General features: G+C 42.5%; 1 protein-coding gene across 6 annotated transcripts in view; it reads left to right on the top strand.

Moving 5' to 3' along the window:
- The window catches only part of ARHGAP32 (Rho GTPase activating protein 32), a 416,149-nt gene that overhangs the window by 291,372 nt on the left and 102,598 nt on the right, over nucleotides 1–22,179 (top strand). For all 6 annotated transcript variants that reach the window (XM_078849914.1, XM_078849912.1, XM_078849913.1 and 3 more), the window contains 4 exons: nucleotides 6,953–7,090; nucleotides 9,853–9,945; nucleotides 11,700–11,822; nucleotides 13,809–13,886. In XM_078849914.1, coding sequence (XP_078706040.1) covers nucleotides 6,953–7,090; nucleotides 9,853–9,945; nucleotides 11,700–11,822; nucleotides 13,809–13,886 — 432 coding nt within the window. The remainder of the gene's footprint in view (nucleotides 1–6,952; nucleotides 7,091–9,852; nucleotides 9,946–11,699; nucleotides 11,823–13,808; nucleotides 13,887–22,179) is intronic.

Genomic DNA, 22,179 nt, shown 5'->3' with positions numbered 1-22,179 from the left:
TGTTCATATGTTAAAGATTTAATAATGTAATAAGGCCAGTCAGGATGCCCCAAACAAATACGTTGGTCTTTCTTATATTGCTTCCATGTCTGACAGCCTGGGTAATGTGAGCATTCCCTTTCTCCTCCTTGCCGTAGCTTCCTTCCCAGGTCCATCCTGCACTACTCCAAATGGAGTCTTGAGGTTTGTCATCATTCAATCCTTTTTAAAGCTTATGGGTTTCTCTCAACATCATTCATCCACAGCCTCTCCGTATCAGCATGGAAATCTCTAGAGGCTGTTCATGCTATTTCTAAACTCTCCTTCAGGGGCTGCTGCAGACACTAAGAGAGTATCTACATGGGCACACTGAGGGTATGTCTAGATTGGAAACACAGCTGTTGCTGTAGTGTAGACATTTACCACAAAGCTGGGAAGGGTCTTCTGTCACCTTACTAAGTCCACCTCTCTGAGAGGCGATAGCTAGGTTGACAGAAGAATTCTTCCATTGACCTAGCACTGTGTACACTGGGGCTTAGGCCAGCTTAATGACATCACCCAATGCATGACATTTTTCATAGTTCTACGCAATGTAGTTAAGCCTACCTAACTTTGTAGAATAGACTGGCCCTCACATCAAACCACCCCCTGTGTGGATGGTCTCATTCAGAAGTAAAATGGCCTTAGTTCGCTTTAGTGTAACTCACTTTGGAATTCCTGTGTAGGCAAGTCCGAAGCGAGAAGCAGAGATTGATAGTGGAACTTTACTCCTCCATCTTTGCAGCACAGTGGAAACATGCCCAGCCAGTCCTGCTAGATTAAGCAATTTTCTACCTGTTTTCTGAATTCATGGGATGGTTTGCAACATAATTTAACACACACAAAATTGAGAGCAAGCTCTTCTTCGTATTCCATTCTGAGCAGAGGATAGACTTTACTGACAAGCTTCTTCATCCGCCTCAGTCAAACTCCACTCACTTTGTGTTAGTTTTACAGATATGTTTAATTTCCAGAAAGTTATAGTAATACACTAGAAGGTGTGAAATCGTCTGAAGGATTTCAGTACAAAGACTTAAACCTTGATAAAGCCACCTATGGTACCAGATGGAAACACTTTCTGAATAAACTATAAGTAGTAGATTTTATTGGGTTTGTTCTGTGTTTTGACTAATTTTCTAAGCCATTTTCCACTGTGATTTACAATAAAGGGAGGAAGGGTTGTAGGGGATTAACATCCAGACCCTCAAACCCAGAGAGCTGTCAGTCACCCCCTTGGCAGAGTAAAACCCTCCAGTTGAATTCTGGCGTCTTTCCAGTTTTCTTACTCTAGGGTCAGAGCCAAATGTCTTTTAGCAGTTACTTTTTTCACGTTTTCCTGTCTCTCTCTCCATGCTGACTGACACTGTACATGGGGTACCCATGTAATTTCATGATTTCTGTCAGGAATTCAGGATGCCTGAGAATCTGAACCTGAAAAGAACAATCTCCCCATCTATAAAAACAAAACAAAAAAAAAAAATTCATGGCGACACTACGGAGAGCGCATGTGCAATCCCTGGGACAACATATCCTGGGGCTCAGTAGCAACTTGTCTGATTGGTTTGGCGTTTTATTGATGGGAATAAAAGGAGTCCTATCCCGACTGTCCCACCTGGAAGCACATGATTTGACATATGGTCATAAATAGGGGGGAGGTGGGTCCCAGTCTCTGTTTTAGTGCTTGGGCATCTCTGTGTTTTGTGTTGATAAGTTTGAAGAAATTATAAAAGTTCCAAGTGTAATTACTGTTGTTGGTTGTGAACGGGACCTCTCCCCAAATAACAATCCTGGTGGAAAGGCACTGCTTTTATTTTTGGCAGTACATTTCACATATCTGGAGAATGGGGCAACCTGTTGTTTTCTTTCTTGGCGGCTCACTTCACCTTAGCATTCAGCAAAAGCAGAGCTGATTATAGACCATTCAGAATGCAAATGGGGGAGTGCTGCAGCTTGCCAGATTCTAAGTGAAGGCAGCTAAGCCAGCACTAAAACTATTCCTGAATTTAACTCTTCTCAGGCTTGTGGGAGCTGCTCTCGAAAGTGATCAGACCCTCTGTGGGGAGGAGACCAGCCATATGGTTTGAAGTGCTGCTTCAGTGTGGGGTGGGAGTGAAATGGGCGTACAAATATGAGAGAGAAAAATATCATTTGCTTTTTCGCCCCAGCCAAACAATAACAGGGAGGCACAGCAGTGTAATTCCGTCACTAATGACGCCAGCTTTAAGGCCCCCTCAAGCAGTGTGTGCTCTGAACTTGAAAATAAAAAAGAAAGTTGCTACTGTGCGTTGACATCTTTGAGGAAATATTACCGAATGAACTATGGCCACCTGTCATCCCTCTTATGCCATTGAGCCGAGGAGCTAAAAATATTGGTTTGAGGGGTGGTGGCTGTGAATCTTTGTCCCTCTAAATGTACAGCATGAATAGCACCTTATGGACTCATACAGCATAAGGGTCTCACTCACGGAAAGTTCAAGTCTCTGGCACAGTAGATATTAAAGTGTCAGTTCAGTAATCTGTAATCATGTTTAGCGTGACATTTCTTCTCACTGAGCTAAAGTGTGAGAAATACGCTTCATGCAATGCCCTGAAATTTTACCCTGCCCTTGGAGCAGAGAGTATTATAAATCCCATACAGCAGTGAGTGGGAAAGGGCGAGGTTGTGATTTCTGAACAGGCATGACTCCTTGGAAGTGAACAGTCCCTGGATTTGCAGACACAGGCCCTGATCCAGGAAAATACTTAAGCACATGCGTATGTCCCCTTAACTTCAGTAGGACTCAAGCATGTGTTTAAAGTGAACCATATGCTTAAATGTTCTGAGCAAAGAAGCTTTTCTGAATCAGGGTCAGCCCGAAATCAAAGTGAAAAGTGAGAAACAAACAAAATCTGGCGATGGGGAAACTAGCAGCTGAGTTGGAATTGACATTGAGGAGCAATTTAGGGAGATCCAGCTACAATGAAAAGACGTCACTCCTACTTTTCAGTATGTTTTATCAACACCCTTAATGCTTAGCTTTGTGATAAAACCTACACTGGCAAACATGAGGTCGGCACCGTGAGGCTGCGTTAATAGTTATTTTCTGTTTCTTGTTTCTGTGGTTTCAATAAATTGCTGAATAAAACAATTTACTTCTGCAAACCCTTCTGGCAAAGTGGAATAAAACATGCAACTTCTTTTGTTGTTGTTGTCAGTATCAAAGAGTGTGATGCTATTTTTGATGTAATTAATGTATCACTGGTTCACTATTGTCCTGTAACTCTAGAAGTCTGGCTGGGAGCTTAAGTCAAATACCTTACTACTTGTTTTATCCTGGGAAAACGGTCCAGGAAGCTGATTTAATTTATATTGACCACCCACTGGAGATGTGATCAGATGTGGTAATGGCACACAGCCTCCCTAAATGGTGTCCAGTTCCTTGCTAGCCAGCTGCAAAGATTTCCTGCCTGTGAAATTAAACTGCATCCTGAAGAAACATGCCTCTGTACTTTTTTTCTTAAACATTAACTATTTAGGCCCCAAACCTGCAAAGAATTACTCATTGGAGCTACTCGCATGTGTAAAATGAACATGTGTAAGTTTTTGCAAGCTCAAAGCTGTAGAGTTTAAGGAAATATTTGCTCTTCCTACATTGGAACAGGTGTCTCCAAGACAACGGTCTGTGAAGCACTACCCTGACAAACTTTTCTGTATTTACATATCAGAGTCACTCTTGTTCTGTCAAAGGGGGGTGCCCATTGTTCTGACCGATGTTGAGGTTACAGAGAGTCCAGTGAGTATAGAATCCATCCATACATTAATCTGTTAAATTTAGTAAATATCAGTAGCCTAGTTGCTCTCAGGATGAAGAATCTGTTCCATTTAAAAAAAAAAAAAATGTGTTCTCTTCATTTGTTCTCTTCCATTTCAGCACACACTGCTGGTCAGTACAGTAGTGTTTGCTGACCCCAGCAATTCCTGTCTTGTAAATTCAGGTCTTTTTATCTTAATTATGACTGAGAGATGCTGCATCCCTGCAGCAGGCCAGTATTTAAGGATAAAATATCGGGGAGGCATTTGTCATTAATGACACAGTATTAATCAAGAGCTGAGGCATGTTGTGATGGCTTCTTGTCCTTTGAACAAGTAGCCTTCAGGACTTCATGGGAATGTCCTCTTAAAATGCAGCTGGCAAAAACAAACTACAAGCATTGCAAAAATTTCTTGATCTTTTTCTTTTCTTTCTTTTTTTTTTTTTTTTTTTTTTTTGGTATGGGGTGACCAGACGTGGCTCAGCTGAGGGTCATGTTGTTAATTTGCTGAGAGATAAAGGGCCACCTCTTCAGGCTTCTGAAATACTGACTGATGCTTGTGGTATGAAAGTGGAGTTTTAAGTACAATATTGGTTGTCTGGAGCTTTAACCGTCGTAAATGATTTAGACAGAAAATAGCTAGTGCTATGGATGAGATTATGCGGCTGGATTTATGGCTTGTGTAGAACCTCTCTGTATTAATTGCCATAAAAGTGATACCTGCACTTCCTTGGCAAATAAATTTGGATTTAACTGCTAAAAATAGCAAATTATGATTCTGAAAAAAATGAGGCAAATCCCAGGTTGCAGAGTGGACATTTATCCTCAGCTGGCTCAATAGCGTGTGAGACCATCTTAATAATCGTCAGGATAGCATGGGCTGTTTTGTGGCAATAAGATCTCCTTAGGTCACTTACTTTGGCTGAGATAAAACACAGCCGTAAATGTAAAAATCTCTGTCTTATTTGAGACATGATACTAGTTAAGTATTCGGTATCTTTTATTGATTTTTTCATTTTGTTTTACCCAGCTTAATCTTTAATAGAGAGCTGCTGTACCTGTGGAGACTGCAGATCCTTGCAGGCAGTCCTCTGTCTTGGTCTGAGCAAAAGGCTGCTTGTATGAAGTTGTCTGTATTCTGCGTTGGCTGCCCCTTTTGTGCTACAGGGGAAGGAAGCCACAGTCTGGAATCTAGATCTCCATGGGCTGTCTTTGGCCCACTGGCCGTATTTTGGACACTTAATTCCAGCAGATCTACAAATGTACCTCTTTGATTTAAAAACATAAATAAATAAGGTGGCAAGTTCTGATTTTTTTGATTTTTTTTTTTTTTTTTGGGTGGTGGTGGTCGATTCTCGAATCCCACTTCACCCACTGTATCATATATCTTGCCATTGTGTGTATTGACTGTTCTTATGCATCCCTCTCCAGTTTTAATCCCGGGCTCTTTCCCATGGGTTTGCTGGTTCAGTGGCTAGGATACTAGTCTAGGTCTTGGGAGACTTGGTTTCAATTCCTTGCTCTGTCACAAGCTTCCTGTGTGACCTTGGCTAAGTTACTTAGCATCTCTGTGCCTCCATCCCCACTCTGTGCAATGGGGATAATAGCACTGCACTATCTCATTATGTGAAATAAAGCACTTTTAGATCTGCTGCTGAAAAGCACTACTTAAGAGCCTGGTGGTGACCTTGAGTAATTCACTTCTCCTCTCTGTGATTCTATTCTACTGAAATTCTTATACTGCCTTCATCACTGTAATATGTGAGCACTTTCCAGTCATGCATTAAGCGACAGGAATAACATCTGCCATATGTTCGTTGTTTTTTATCCTCATCACCCCAGAGGGAGAATTACATGCTCAGTGTAGTTTTGTTTTGTAGGGATTTAAAAAAAAAAAAAAACACGTCCATGCTGCTTTTTGTTTGTATTGGAAAAGGCAGGTCAAAGAAGTGTGCCTTGCACATGGAACGGGACATGGTGAGGTTTGGGTTGGTCCTTCATTCCTGCTTCAGTTTTCCTGTCTGTAAACTGGAGGTAACATAACCGTACCTCCCTCAGAAGGGTGTTCAGAGGATTAATTATGGTTCATAAAGTGCTTTGAAGCTGTAAACTTCTGTATTAGTACAGCACTTGTTATTGATTGTAGTAGGCCATGAAACACTTGGAATATGGGACTTGTGTATTAAAGGTTTCACAAAAGTAAATTACACCTTGTTGCTATGGTAGCATTTTGCTTCCTTGTCTCTGGATGCAGCAGAATGAAAACCTAACCCTTGGAACTGTAGTTATCCAATTTACTGCATGGTTATGAAATGTATTTTGTCAATATTTTAAACTGGGAAAATGATATACTTAGGGGCAGATGCGCAGCTGACATAAATTATCTTAGCTGCACTGATTTCAGCTGAGGCTCTGCCCTGTAAACTCTGCCACAAATAGTACAGGCCCCAATCCTGCCATCAGATCTGTGTTGGTGGACTCTTGAGTCTCTGCAGAGACCAACTGCAGCCACTAAGCTCTGACATTTTTGACAGCTTCTTGTAGTTTACATTTTCACTGGCACACAGTCAGATCCCCTGTGGGGTGGGCACAGTATGAAAACCTTGTTAGGTAAGCAGAGGGAACAAATGGGTTTTATGTAGGTCTTTTAGAGTTAATAAGGCAAATTTAGCCCTGATATAACATTACTGGCCTGATCTACACTACAAAATTAGGTTGGTTTAACTACGTCAGTCAGGGGAGTGAAAAATTCACACCGTTGAGCGGCATAATTAAACTGACCCAAAGACCCCATGTAGACAGTGCTAGGTCGACATAAGAATCCTTCCATCAACCTAGCTACCGCCTGTCAGGGACGTGGATTATCTACACCAATGGGAGAACCCCTCCCATTGGCGTAGATTTGTATACACTAAAGTTGAAGGAATAATACCAGGGGTGAACTTGTTTCACTGTGTTTTTAAACTGTTCCATACTAAAGCTTAAAATAAAAATAATTGGACATCTTTTATTTACATCCATGTATTGCATAAGGGAAGACTGGCAGCAAAGAAAGCAGTGCCTTCCTTTGCTTCTGCTAGGATTGTCATTTTATGCTCCTGATCAAAGTGGTCTGATGTGATGCTTTTCTCTCTCTATGCAGGGCAAGAGCTGGATTGTGAAACGGAGTTATGAAGATTTCAGAGTACTCGATAAACATCTCCACCTATGTATCTATGATCGGCGTTTCTCTCAGCTCTCAGAGCTACCCCGCTCCGATGCCCTGAAGGACAGTCCAGAGGTAAAATGTGAACCCTGTTAGCAGATAAAGCTTCTGATCAGACTCAGAACTACTACAAATGAACAGAGGATAGTTTGGGTTTTCTTCACAGCTTTTAAAAAGCAGAAGTTTTGTGGATTCTGAATTAGATTTTGGGAGTTGATTAGAAAAGGAATCGGAACAGCACATTCGTCCTCACCTTAGCAAAGGAAAGTGCTTTGCAAATTAGTATAAATTACTGCACTGCTAAATGCAGAATCAGAATGCAAAGAAAGGAAAATCAGACTTTTAATCCATGCTGTACTGTCAATTACTTAGATCAGAATTTTACTGTATCTTTGGAAACATTTTTAATGACATGGATATTTGCTGACTTCAACAGTGATTATTTGCTAGGAATATTAAGTGGTTAAAGGTCTGTAATGTTTTAAAGGAGGAAACAGTATTTGAGATAGTAAATTTATATCTATAAACCAAAAATTGCTTTGGGTTTTATAAAAATAAAATATATGTGTGTGTTAGAGCGATCTTAGGAGGAGCTTCAAAAAGCTTATTTAAAAAGAAAAGTTCTTTTTCTCAGTGTAGAAAGGTGTTTTTCATTCTCAATACCTGTAAAAACTCCTTGGAACTGAAATCTGGTTGATTAGAATACTTGTACCCTGGCCTTTTGTGAAAGCAGATAGTATTCCCCTTCAGATTTCCAGCTTCATACTCAGTCTTTGTTTATCATTTCAAGTGTTTATTTGTGTCCAAAATCATCTGCTTGGAGGAAGCAAGTGCATCACTTTGGAAGACTGGGAGGGGAAAAAAAATATGTGTAGTTTGCAGGAGGTTATTTGAATCAAACAAGCATAACCAAACATCCTCTGTTAAACCTCAGTGTCTGTGTGAAGAGCATGCATTACAGTGATGGACAATGCCTATTGCTTCATTTCACAGGTCACTTCTCCCTTAGGCCTGATGGCTGCAAGCACATGTCCCATTGCAAAGGCATGAATGCAGAAAAATCCTGACTCTCAGCATCAAGAGGCCAATGTTGCCCGCCCATAAGCCCTGTGACTGAAAAAGGGGAAAATAAGAAAACTCAAAGCCATTTCAGGCATACAAAGCAAAGTCTATTCTATCTGTAAATCTGGATCTATACTCCTTTAAAACCAAATGGGAAGAGGGTGGAGAAAGGGGACAATGGGTGAAATCATTGCTCCATTGGAGTCAGTGGTGAGTTTTTGACACTGTGTTCAGCGAGTCTAGGATTTCACCCAATATCTCATCAGGGAACCTACACCTGTTGGTTGGTTTTGTATTGGATGCAAGATATTGCTGAAGACAGTGTAAAAATAATAATCTCCTAAATGTGACAGGGGAATGGAGCAGTTAAACAATAAATAAGTAGAATAACATGCTCCAAGATTAATTTTGTGGCATTTTCATCCTGTAGGCACTGGCTCTGCTGGCCTTTCAAGACTCATTATTTTCTGCATCAGTTGCTGGCAGTGGAATTTGTACATTTTTTTTAAGTTATTCCCAGCACTGGGAGGTTAATGTGGGCATTGGGGAGAGGAGCTGGGAATTACACTCTGCCTGTTGCAAGCTTGCCTCAGGTAAAATATTGTGGAAATTACTTTAAAAAGGGCACAGAAACTACATATTTAAAGACCAGTCTATAAAAATACTCTTGGCAGCAATTTGGAGTCACTAAGAGCCTGGCCTGAGGAAGGATTTGAAGATCTACTATTTGTGATTAATAGTCCTGCAAAATGCTCCATATGGGTTAGACCCCTGCTCCTACATAGAGCTCTTTTCACTTTGTTGGGGCTCCATGCAGGTTTAGAAAGGTCCATAGGGTGCAGCCAGCAGGATCCAGGACTATTATCTGACAGCATGGCAATATGGAGCCAAATTGTAGTCCCATTGACACTGATGGAGTTTTGACCTTAGCTTCAGTGGGATCAGGGTTTTGAGATTTGTGTTTGGACCATTGTTTTTCCAACGCACCTGTTGTAGGTTGTATAGCATGAGGTTGGATACAAAGTAACTATGTGCACAGGAGATGCTGTGACATCTAACATACTGCCACACCTTGGAATGCGGTTTTGCAGCTGTGTGATGTTTCTCATTCTTTCTGGTTTTTTTTTTTTTTTTTTTTTCCAAATTAAACAGCTAAAACAGATGTTTTGGGTCAACGGTGTTTTATTTGGTCTTGGAGACTCCAGACTGTCCTGGAACTTCTTAATGCTATCTCCATAGCTCAGATCAAAGTGACTTGGTAAAAGTCATTTTCCATCGGCGTAAGGGACAGTACTAAGGATGTTTTTAAAGCCCTCATTTATGGTTTGAAAAATGAATGTACCACTCCGGCCTGCCGCGTTCCAAAGCACTTTACATTTGTGGGGAAATGGCAGCCTCTGTTTTGTTTTACTCAGTGGTTCTCAGATGTGTTGGATTGTCATAATTGAAATAATCTGTTTGGATGTGAAATGCATAGCAAACAGACGACTTCAGGGCTTAAAATATTTTGGCACTGGCAGTTAGCCTTCGCTGAGAAACCTTTCTCATCTTACATATATAGAAATGTGTAATTCCTGGAACAGTATTTGCACTGATTTCTCTCCTTCTCCAAACCTTAGAACCCCATTGTATTAGGAACTAGATCAGTGTCAGTGCAAACTGCCCATACCTCCCTCACCAGTTAATTTGACAACAACTATGCCAGCCTGGAGAAAGGAGCTCTGCTTTTGTATATCAGCAGAATAATTATACTTGTTCTTTCTTTCCCTCTGCAGCTTGTCACCCAGATGCTGATGGCTTATCTGTCACGGCTCTCCGCCATCGCAGGCAACAAGATCAACTGTGGGCCTGCCCTCACATGGATGGAGGTAGGGTGCAGTGCCCAACACTGCTTTTCATGTCAACTGCCCTGTTCTTAGCAGCCTGCCTCTTGCGTAGTCCTTACACCTGTGCAAAGTGAGTGGAGAGGAGTTGTGTAGTCCAACTTTCTGGAGTCACACCCCTTGTAACATTTCACACCTACTTCTCACAAGTGGCAATGACTACACAAGGCAGGGGAGAATCAGACTCCATGTTAAGGGTCAGGGATTTTTTCCTCCTATTTGGATTTTTTCATCTGAAAGACATGACAGTCTTTCACTGTTTAATTACAAAGTAATAGAGGGTAGCTACTCAGGTGATACAGCGGTAGGGTCAATGTGCTGCCTAGATAAGCCAAGTTCAGCAATGGACTGACACTCCAGGTAATAGGCTGCACTAGATGCACTCACCTCTTCCGGCACTCATTTCAATGGGTATGTATTGCTCTTTGAAAGCTGCGGATGTTGAGATCTTCTCTGCTATTTTTGGCTCTCTATTTTTTAAAGACAGCTGCATCGAAACCACCAATATTATCTACTCCGCTTTGCCATCTCTTCTGTTAAATGGCTCAACAGAGCTTGTGTTGTGTGCTCTCAGCGGTCCTGTTTATGTACAGCTGTAGCACTGATTTCTCTGTTTATTGTTTTGAGCCACCTCAAGCACTAGTACTTAAACCGCCAGCCTTAGTGGGTAGAGGGAGGAGGAAAGAATGGGAGTAAGTGATCAAGACCACCTGCTCCCTTTGGTCAACAACAATGCTGACCCTAGTCAGTCTGAGTAGTGGTGTATGTAGATCTTCCCATTGCCTGCTGACATTACTGTATCACACAGGACACAGGAAGAACTGTTGTTCGACTTCACAAATCTTGAGAAATGTACTAGCTAGCATGTTCATGTAGCTAAATTTTAAATGTTTGTAATTTGGATGCGTGATTCTCCTCAAATTTGTCAAAAAAACAAACAAACAAAAACCTTTAGGTTAAGATGAGGTGTGGCAGATTTTCAGCCCAAAAGGAGAAATGATCAGGGACTTTTAGAGGTGAATGAAACTGGAGAATTTACTGGAAATTAAGGTTACAACTCAGCTATTATGTGCACTAGTGAAAGTGCACTAATAAAACTTAAGTTCGCCTGACTGACCTTCCCAAATTAATTGAGACTCTTACAAAATTGCTTTTCAGATGGGGACAATAATCTGAGTTTTAAAAACTGACTGGGAAGCATAGCAGGGGGTAAAAAAGCCAGCGGAACCATAATTTCTTACTGGAAATTCAGACATTATAGAAACTGGCAGAAGAGTAGACTAGATTTTATATTTTTTCTGTAGCTTTGTCATCCTCATTGTCCCTCCTGTCATTAAATTCCCTGCTTGCAAAGCATTTTTGTCGTCATTCTGTTATTTTTCTAAGTACTTGAAGAAAACAAATATGATGCCATGACAGATCCTGGGGAGGCATACACATTCACTGTCATGTTAGAGTTCAATACAAAAATGCACAAAGACTGCATCCTCAACAATGAATGGATGGGAAAGGGTGATGTGACCTTCTGAAACTTAATTTATAAACTGTCCTTCCTCTTCATTTCTATGTATTCTGTGCCCTACATTGTCCCTCCACGCTGTTCTCTTCAGGGGGCCCCTAAGCTGTGCTGTCTTTGTGAATCAGCTTGAAATCCCTGTCATGCATGAGCACCAGTGAAATGTATTCGCAGAGCCACATGTTCTCAGCTGCCTCACAACCTACCGTGCTCTTTGTTGCAGATCGATAACAAGGGGAATCACCTGCTAGTCCATGAAGAATCATCCATTAACGTGCCTGCCATTGCGGCTGCCCATGTTATTAAGAGATACATTGCTCAGGCAGCAGATGAACTGTCCTTTGAGGTAAATAACTAGAGGAACATACATTCCTCATTGTCAAATGTAGAAGAGGAAATGCATCTGGTACACTGTGTGTGTATGCATGTGAGAGAGAGAGGGCGTGAGCGCAAAATAAGGGGACAGGGCTTCAAAAGAGCTTGGTGTATTGGGCTCTGCACTCTTTTGAAAATCCAGCCAGACGTGTCACCATGGGGCTGCTGGGTGTTGAGCCCTTCTGAAAATTGGGCCCTGATTGTAGGTGTTGATCGCTGGAAAATCTCTCTCTCCATTTTCTCTGCTGCCCATTGTACTGTGCAAGTATGCTGTGACAGTTCACTTGTATGCACTGTTATTTTGTTTGGAGCTTTGAGAACATTGCACACAAATATAAAGGGCAACACAGACCCTGCCCCAAAGGTGTTTCTCTGATGACAGCTTTAGTTGTGCCACCTTGCAGATAATACAGATATTTAAGGAGTGTTGAGGGTTTTATTCAGATTCACTGCTCAGCACTCACTACTATAAACAAACACACAGAGTGAAACAGAAAGATGTAAGTTAAATAGACTATATCCCTCTTAAGTTACAGTATATATCATTTAGGGCATAGACTATTTGACAGTGTTTCAATATTAATAATAGCAGTAAAATGGTTTGCACTAGTATGGCACGTTCTGTTTATCAGTGTCAAAGTCCTGTTCAAGCCGATAATTTAGTTTGGCAAGAACTATCGAGGTAGGTAAGTTTTTGTTACTAGTCTAATTTTGCAGATGGGAAACTGAGGCACAGCACACTTGCAGCTTGGCCAAATTCATATAGTGAGCAGGGTAGAGCTGGGATTAGACTACAGATCTCCAGTCTCCCAGCGTTGTGTTCTGACCCCTAAACCAGGAGACCATGCTCTCTTGTGATATTAAAAAGATTTTTATTGTCCAATAAACATTTTAAAGAAGCTGATTCCCGAGCCAGTCCTTTGTTTGATTCTGAATAGTAAAGAAATCTGGCTAATTTCTGGCTTCTGTAGATTCTGGGGAGGTAGTGTTGCCTAGTGGATAGAGCACTGGGTAGGGACTCAGGAGACCCAAATTCTGTTCCCAGCTCTGCCATTAAGCTACTGGGTGACCTTGGGCAAGTCACGTCACTGCTCTGTGCCTCAGTTTCCCCACCTGAAAAATAGGAGTAATGATGCTTATCTCTTTGTGAAGCATTTTGAGATCTAGTGATGAAAAACACTATATGGGAGCTATGTTATCATTTATTATAGTATCCGGTGAAGAATTTACTCAATTTCAGAAAAAGTATTGCATGCTGCAGTACACAAGTCACCCTCCCACCAAACTAGTATAAGCATCTAGAATGAGTTCTGCCAATGTCATTTTCAGCCATTGAAGCAACAGTGCAAACCATTTATCTGGTTTTGTGTGTGTTCTTTTCGGGAATGGGTCCCAAAGGAATGAGGGAAGCTTCAGAAAGCCTCCTTGGCCACCCTGTCCCCTTTGGTCTCTTCCCATCCTGCTGCAGTAACGTCACGCTGCCTTACTGCTTTGTTAGCTTCCGGATTCAGAGGCGAGCGTCTTTGTCAGGTCAGGAGAACTGAGTGCAGTTCTTAACTTTGTGAGGGTGAGGGGATGGCAGCAGTCAGAGATGCAAACACATATTGTACAAGGGGAAAAACGAGTTCAGCTGTGTGAGAACATTTCCCAAGGGGTTTCATGCTTCGGGGCTTATTTACCTCAGGGCACACTGCACCGCTTAATCAGAACATGCGTGCATCCATTGGCTACTCTTAAACAACTCCTTATGAGTACATTAAAAAGGTGCATCTTGTAGGATTTACAATGCATTAAGTCTCATACTTCAGCGGTAGCTTATACAAGGGCAGATACCTCAAAGCAGAGGATGGCTTTAGGATTTGATGCAGTGGAGAAGAATGTGCATTCGCTCTAACAGTACCCTGTCTCCGTCTCCAGCTACATTGGGGGTGGTATTTATGTTGCAATTCTTTTCCAGGTGGGAGACATTGTGTCCGTTATTGACATGCCACCAAAGGAGCTGACCACGTGGTGGAGGGGCAAACATGGATTTCAGGTATGCACCAGGAATTCGCTCAGAGAGAGTGACATGAATGGAGGTTTGAGAATCTAGTCTTTGGTGCCTGTAGGATTTACACAGAACTGCCAATGCTGCTGGTATTGCTAATGCCCATGACTTTTGATAGGGCTACACAGAATCCCTGAGTGGGGAAAGTAAGGTGTAATGTGACTTCCCCAAAGTGAGCAGGGGCTGGGAACAGAGGTATTGTTGCATAGGAGTAGTGGTGCCACCTTCTCGAAAGGGTCCAAGATAAGGATGGAACCATGACTCCATCATCTCTCCACGCTGTCTGGCAGAGCGGGTCTGTCATTGGTGAGGAGCCTACATTGCACCCTTTCAAAGACAACTGGAAATACACTGCCAGCACCAGAATCATAGAATCATAGAATCATAGAATATCAGGGTTGGAAGGGACCCCAGAAGGTCATCTAGTCCAACCCCCTGCTCAAAGCAGGACCAATTCCCAGTTAAATCATCCCAGCCAGGGCTTTGTCAAGCCTGACCTTAAAAACCTCTAAGGAAGGAGATTCTACCACCTCCCTAGGTAACGCATTCCAGTGTTTCACCACCCTCTTAGTGAAAAAGTTTTTCCTAATATCCAATCTAAACCTCCCCCACTGCAACTCGAGACCATTACTCCTCGTTCTGTCATCTGCTACCATTGAGAACAGTCTAGAGCCATCCTCTTTGGAACCCCCTTTCAGGTAGTTGAAAGCAGCTATCAAATCCCCCCTCATTCTTCTCTTCTGCAGGCTAAACAATCCCAGCTCCCTCAGCCTCTCCTCATAACTCATGTGTTCCAGTCCCCTAATCATTTTTGTTGCCCTTCGCTGGACTCTCTCCAATTTATCCACATCCTTCTTGAAGTGTGGGGCCCAAAACTGGACACAATACTCCAGATGAGGCCTCACCAATGTCGAATAGAGGGGAACGATCACGTCCCTCGATCTGCTCGCTATGCCCCTACTTATACATCCCAAAATGCCATTGGCCTTCTTGGCAACAAGGGCACACTGCTGACTCATATCCAGCTTCTCGTCCACTGTCACCCCTAGGTCCTTTTCTGCAGAACTGCTGCCTAGCCATTCGGTCCCTAGTCTGTAGCTGTGCATTGGGTTCTTCCGTCCTAAGTGCAGGACCCTGCACTTATCCTTATTGAACCTCATCAGATTCCTTTTGGCCCAATCTTCCAATTGGTCTAGGTCCTTCTGTATCCTATCCCTCCCCTCCAGCGTATCTACCACTCCTCCCAGTTTAGTATCATCCGCAAATTTGCTGAGAGTGCAATCCACACCATCCTCCAGATCATTTATGAAGATATTGAATAAAACCGGCCCCAGGACCGACCCTTGGGGCACTCCACTTGATACCGGCTGCCAACTAGACATGGAGCCATTGATCACTACCCGTTGAGCCCGACAATTTAGCCAGCTTTCTACCCACCTTATAGTGCATTCATCCAGCCCATACTTCCTTAACTTGCTGACAAGAATACTATGGGAGACCGTGTCAAAAGCTTTGCTAAAGTCAAGAAACAATACATCCACTGCTTTCCCTTCATCCACAGAACCAGTAATCTCATCATAAAAGGCGATTAGATTAGTCAGGCATGACCTTCCCTTGGTGAATCCATGCTGGCTGTTCCTGATCACTTTCCTCTCATGCAAGTGCTTCAGGATTGATTCTTTGAGGACCTGCTCCATGATTTTTCCAGGGACTGAGGTGAGGCTGACTGGCCTGTAGTTCCCAGGATCTTCCTTCTTCCCTTTTTTAAAGATTGGCACTACATTAGCCTTTTTCCAGTCATCCGGGACTTCCCCGGTTCGCCACGAGTTTTCAAAGATAATGGCCAGTGGCTCTGCAATCACAGCCGCCAATTCCTTCAGCACTCTCGGATGCAACTCGTCCGGCCCCATGGACTTGTGCACGTCCAGCTTTTCTAAATAGTCCCTAACCGCCTCTATCTCCACAGAGGGCTGGCCATCTCTTCCGCATTTTGTGATGCCCAGCGCAGCAGTCTGGGAGCTGACCTTGTTAGTGAAAACAGAGGCAAAAAAAGCATTGAGTACGTTAGCTTTTTCCACATCCTCTGTCACTAGGTTGCCTCCCTCATTCAGTAAGGGGCCCACACATTCCTTGGCTTCCTTCTTGTTGCCAACATACCTGAAGAAACCCTTCTTGTTACTCTTGACATCTCTGGCTAGCTGCAGCTCCAGGTGCGATTTGGCCCTCCTGATAACATTCCTACATGCCCGAGCAATATTTTTATACTCTTCCCTGGTCATATGTCCAACCTTCCACTTCTTGTAAGCTTCTTTTTTATGTTTAAGATCCGCTAGGATTTCACCATTAAGCCAAGTTGGTCGCCTGCCATATTTACTATTCTTTCGACTCATCGGGATGGTTTGTCCCTGTAACCTCAACAGGGATTCCTTGAAATACAGCCAGCTCTCCTGGACTCCTTTCCCCTTCAAGTTAGTCCCCCAGGGGATCCTGGCCATCCGTTCCCTGAGGGAGTCGAAGTCTGCTTTCCTGAAGTCCAGGGTCCGTATCCTGCTGCTTACCTTTGTTCCCTGCGTCAGGATCCTGAACTCAACCAACTCATGGTCACTGCCTCCCAGATTCCCATCCACTTTTGCTTCCCCCACTAATTCTACCCGGTTTGTGAGCAGCAGGTCAAGAAAAGCACCCCCCCTAGTTGGCTCCTCTAGCACTTGCGCCAGGAAATTGTCCCCTACGCTTTCCAAAAACTTCCTGGATTGTCTATGCACCGCTGTATTGCTCTCCCAGCAGATATCAGGAAAATTAAAGTCACCCATGAGAATCAGGGCATGCGATCTAGTAGCTTCCGTGAGCTGCCGGAAGAAAGCCTCATCCACCTCATCCCCCTGGTCCGGTGGTCTATAGCAGACTCCCACCGCTACATCACTCTTGTTGCACACACTTCTCAACTTAATCCAGAGACACTCAGGTTTTTCTGCAGTTTCGTACCGGAGCTCTGAGCAGTCATACTGCTCCCTTACATACAGTGCTACTCCCCCACCTTTTCTGCCCTGCCTGTCCTTCCTGAACAGTTTATAACCATCCATGACAGTACTCCAGTCATATGAGTTATCCCACCAAGTCTCTGTTATTCCGATCACGTCATAGTTCCTTGACATCACCAGGACCTCCAGTTCTCCCTGCTTGTTTCCAAGGCTTTGAAGGATTGAGTCCTCACATGTTGTCTTGTATTTTCCTATTATTTGGACCAATTAAATCTAGACTCGGCAAAGCAATGCAGGGTGTCCTACAGGATTCAGAGTGTTCCAGTGGATAAAGCATGGGACTGGGAGTCAGGAGACGTGGGTCCTAGCCCCAACTCTGTGTGACCGTGGGCAAGTCACTCAACCAATCTGTGCCCAGGTTTCTGTGTCTGTAACGGAGGTAATGATTTAGGCTTGTCTGCCTTTGTAAAGTTGATGAAACATGCTACAGAAGTAGTGCTTATTGTTTTGTTACTTTGAGGATCAGTTGTTTCCAGGCAAGTGGATGGGGCCTGATGGCTGAATTTTCTGGTCTATGTGACTTTGAGAATTGTGTGCATAGTTACTCTCTCTTTGTTGACAGTAGAGCCTCTCAGTTTGTAGGAGAGATTTAGGCTGAATTTTCAAACTCGCCGGGAGTTAGGCATCCAGACCCTATTGAAACTGAATGGGAGTTGGGTGACTAACACTCTCAGGGTATGTCTACGTGAGAAACACTACAGCTGCAGTGCTGTTGTGTAGATGCTCACTACTGAGATGGAAGAAGTTCTTCCATCGCTATCATACATCCACCTCTCCGAGAGGCAGTAGCTAGATCAATAGAATAATACTTCCACTGACCTAGCACTGTCTATACCGGGGCTTAGGTTGGCTTAACCACAGCTCTCAGGGCTGTGAGTTTTTCATGCTCCTGAGTGACATCGCTAGGTTGATCTACCATTTTGGTGTAAAACAGGCCTTAGACTCCCTTGAAAATTCCAATCTTACAGCAGAACTCCAGCCCTTGCTTTCCAAATGCTGGCACAACACTCCAGTGTGGACTTGCAGAATATGAAATTAAGACTATAGTGTATAGAGGCTTCGAAGGGGAAGAGAACTTACTTTCCATCTCTTTGTGCTACCTTCCTTTGAGTTTCATCCTGAAAGCTTCATTTTAAACAGGTGAGTCCTCCATCCTGCAGTTGTTTCACATTGTAAACTGGTGCAGTTCCCCCTTTGCTCTGAACAGAAGCAAGAACACACTGAATAGGGTCAAAACTTACCCGCTTCCTGAGGTTTGCCTTTATTGTTAATTTAAATAACAACAAAACCATAAACACCAGCCTAAGATTTCTTCCCAAGCTGGGCAGTTCATTGGGTTTTCCCTGCAAGGCCTTTCTAATTCACACTGGCCCTGAGAGAGAGACTAGTCTAAACCCTCTCATAGGAATGAACAGGACATACCTCAACTAATCTCAGAGAGAATCAGCAAAAGTTCCCATTAGCTGTACACAGAGTTCAAACATCTGACATCAAGCTGACTCAGCAGATAAGCACTGCATCCCCATGAAAGGTCCGGAATCTACCACCTTTTTACACACACACACACACACACACACACTCTCTCTCTCTCTCTCTCTCTCTCTCTCTGACCATATGCAAAGAGTATTGGTTATGAAAGGCGTCAGGTACATATGTTTACAGCTCAGGGCTCCCTTGCACGCCTCTCTCTACCCCCACCCTTGCCAAAATCAGAATAAATCATATGGATTCTTATGTAGCACACAAGTAAAAAGATACATTGCTGAGTAAACCCATGAGAATGGCTTCATCTGTGTGCACATGCAATCAGTTCACAGACCCATATAGCGGATCCCAACAGCTGCAGAAATATGGCATTATAGTTAAGGTTGATAGAATTAGGATTTTTAATTGCACCTTCTGTCCTCAGCATACCCCAGAGCTCTTCATGAAGCAGTGAATTAGACACTAGCAGTGGAATTATTATGCAGGCACGTGCAGCAGCTGTTCCTCATGCTCAGTAGCTTGCTCGCAGCCGTGAAAGCGGTTTACTGAGGGATGCAGTTTTCTGTAGCACCAAGCAGGGTTTAGTCTAATCTCTTTGCAATGTGCTGATAGAGATCTTTCATTTCCATCAAACACCATCTGAAATAAATGGTCACAAATCCCATAGCTGTACAAAGAAAAGGATATTTCTTTTTAAGTGTAAGACATATTGGTATGAGTGTAGGAAAAAAAACAGTTTATTGACTTAGCACAGCTTTTTGACACTGTTGCCCACTACAGGAAAAAGAGAGGGGGGAAAAAATCTTATCCTGCTGTTGATATAGTAGGCCTAGAGGTGTGTTACGATCGGTGAAGAGTATTGTTGTAACATGCTACAAAAGAGTGTAGCGAAGCAAAACTGGCACTTGTAGAAGCTATGTTTAAACCATGTAACCTTTCCAGTATTTATGGATAAGCAAACACTTTCAGTTTCCCGTTTCAAATTAAAAACGGTGGTGAAAATAATGCTAATCTGTGTTCAAGTCACTTTAATTATTAAAATAAATCAGCAGAGATCCGTTGGCTCTTGCCAGTTGATTATGATTCTGTTCCCTGTGGGGCATTCACACTTTTTCAGAGACGTCTCTCTAATCTTACGAACTGTGTGAAATACATAATGATTGATTGTTTATTTCAGACTAAGATTTGCAAACTGGGTTTCACTTTAAATCTCTTCTCATTTGTTTTCTCAGAAATATTTTTAAACAAATTGCCATTAGCACTGGTGGTAGCTGTCTTTGATCCCAGTGTCAAAAGGATGGTGACTAAACTAAGGGGCCAGCCACCTTCAGTCTTCTCCTGTGATAGACTCAATGGCTTTGATTTTTAAAATAGCTAAGCTCATTACATGTTCCACAGACAGGCTTGTTTTTTGAAGGAGTCTTTATGCTGACTCTACAGAGGGTGATTCTACTGCAGTGAACGCACACTGGATAGGGACTAAATATTGGGCTTGTTTCTATAGAGTATTAAGTAATAAGAACCTAGTCCAGCCCAGTGAGACTACTCATGTACTTTAAGTTAAGCATGTACTTAAATGCTTTATTGGATCAGGCCCTGTTGTTTAGCCCCTGGCCGATCAAGTTCTGATCCCTTTCTGGGGTTTTCTTTATTGTGCATGTCTGTATCTAAGGTTGCACTCTTGTTTAGTTGTCTCTTTTCTGAGATATTGACTGCATAAACATGTTGTCTGTCTTTACTGAACTGATCTTGTTTTCCTTGATTGTTCTCTCTTTCTCTAGGATATAAGAAAAACTTGTGTTTTTTTCTTATTACAATATTTTTCCTTGTCTTTCTGCTAGTCATTTGTACCAGGACAAAATGAGAAATCTAAAGTGAATACAGAGGAGTTGGTTTAAAGATTCTGGGGAAAAGGAAGGTGTTGTGTAAGTAAGGAAAGAGATTATGGAGCTAAGAAGCTACAGAAATGACCCGTGGACACATCAGGAGGGGGAAGGAAGAAGAATTATAAAATGGGAAAGACTCTAAAATGTAGTTGTCTTGGAGATAAGAGAACCTGGGTGAGATAGGGATGTTGAGGAAGCAAAACAGAATAAGATGAAATTTCAAGGGTAGCATGAATCAATTGCACTTGAATGATGATCAATCGTAGGCAGAGTTATCTGATGTGTTAAATTTCTCTCTGCTCCATCTGAGCATTGCATCGCTCCTGCATGTCTTGTACCACTGCTTCTGTGTTAAACATTTCTCTGACACATTAAGGAATATGGAGGAAACTAGCTCACGATTCATGTGCACAAAAAGATCAGCTACTTTGCACCATGTCTGGAAATTTTTAAAGGGAAAGTCCAGATTCACCGTGTGTGCATTTGCATGCAGATAACATCTGCAAAGTTACATCATGTCTGGCAGAAGAGTCAACAGTCACAAGATGACGATAAGATCAGAAATAAGATCACAGGCAGTTGTTAGTAATTTCAGGAATGAGGGAGCTGATTCCCCATGCTCCCCCTGAATATGTAAGGCAAGTGTCAAGTTTTTATTACTTCACTTGAGGTGGCTAATGCCTCCCACTCCCTAGTCTCCATCCTGAAAGCTTATACTGTAGATGAATTTTCATGTTTGACAAGGGATGTCGTGTTTCATTAGTGCCAGAATTATACCTAAATACAGTGTCACATAAATTCCAGACTGAGCTGCCATGGGTCAGTTGTGGAGAAGATTGTCATGGTGTTAGAGCTTAGAAGCCCCCATCTAGCAAATGGAGTCTTGATAAGAACCACTTTCTAGGCCTGGGTATAACCAGGCAGGGTAAGCAGAGCAGAGTAGCCAAAGACCAAGCTGACTGGATTATTCATTGCAAACTATCAGATTTCACATTGAATTTTTACATTCACACTGAGTAATTGCATATGTTTGTCCAAGGGGAGCCTTCCAGCTGGTATATATGCATTCACACACAAATATCCATGTCCCTTCCACATAATAAACCTTTCCCCCTTGTCATTCATGAGAAGAAAACTAGTCACACAGATGTTTATGAAAAAGCAAATATGAAAGAATACAAATTTGGTTGGATTGAATCACCGGTCAGATTTAGGAACATGTTTGGGAACTCATCATTCTGGTTTTCATTCCACTCCAGTAAAATGGAACCCATGACTTAAAAAAAAAAAGTCTCCAAATGTCTGTACTTCCATTATAGCAGCATCTTTCCTGATAGATGGCAAAGATGCTCTAGTGTCTGTGATGCAACCCACCTCTACCTGTGGTACAAGGCAACCACTTAGGGTTTGCTTTTAAGACATAGAATGACGTAAAGTGGAGTTTTTAATGACATTTTGACTTATATTTATGTTCACGTGTTCTTAATGAATCATGGCATTCACTGTAAGATTATTCCCCAGACACAGTCTCCTCCTCATTAAGTGTCACCCTCCTCATTCTCTGCAGTGTGGTATTTTCCTTCCTTCCTTCCTTTTCTTCATCCTCTGTTCTTTCAGTCTTCCACTCCATCCCCACAGTCCTCAGGAACTAAAACCCTGGAAACAATCATTTCTCTTAGCTGCTTTTGAGATGCAGTGGCACATTTTGCCATTCTTGATAAGCTCTCTGTTGAAAGCTAGACCATGAACCCTTGGCCTTTCAAATGTCCCCTCTAACCTGTATTCCATACTGAGCACAGTTAAAATTTGCTTACTTAAATCCTAATCTTTTGGGGGATTTCAAGAATGTATAGCATTCCCCCAAAGACC

Source organism: Lepidochelys kempii, chromosome 22 (assembly GCF_965140285.1).
Source record: "Lepidochelys kempii isolate rLepKem1 chromosome 22, rLepKem1.hap1, whole genome shotgun sequence".
In the NCBI taxonomy this organism is placed as follows: Eukaryota; Metazoa; Chordata; order Testudines; family Cheloniidae; genus Lepidochelys; species Lepidochelys kempii.
The sequence above is the reverse complement of the archived record's forward strand: the minus strand, read 5'-3'. Positions and strand labels throughout refer to the sequence as shown.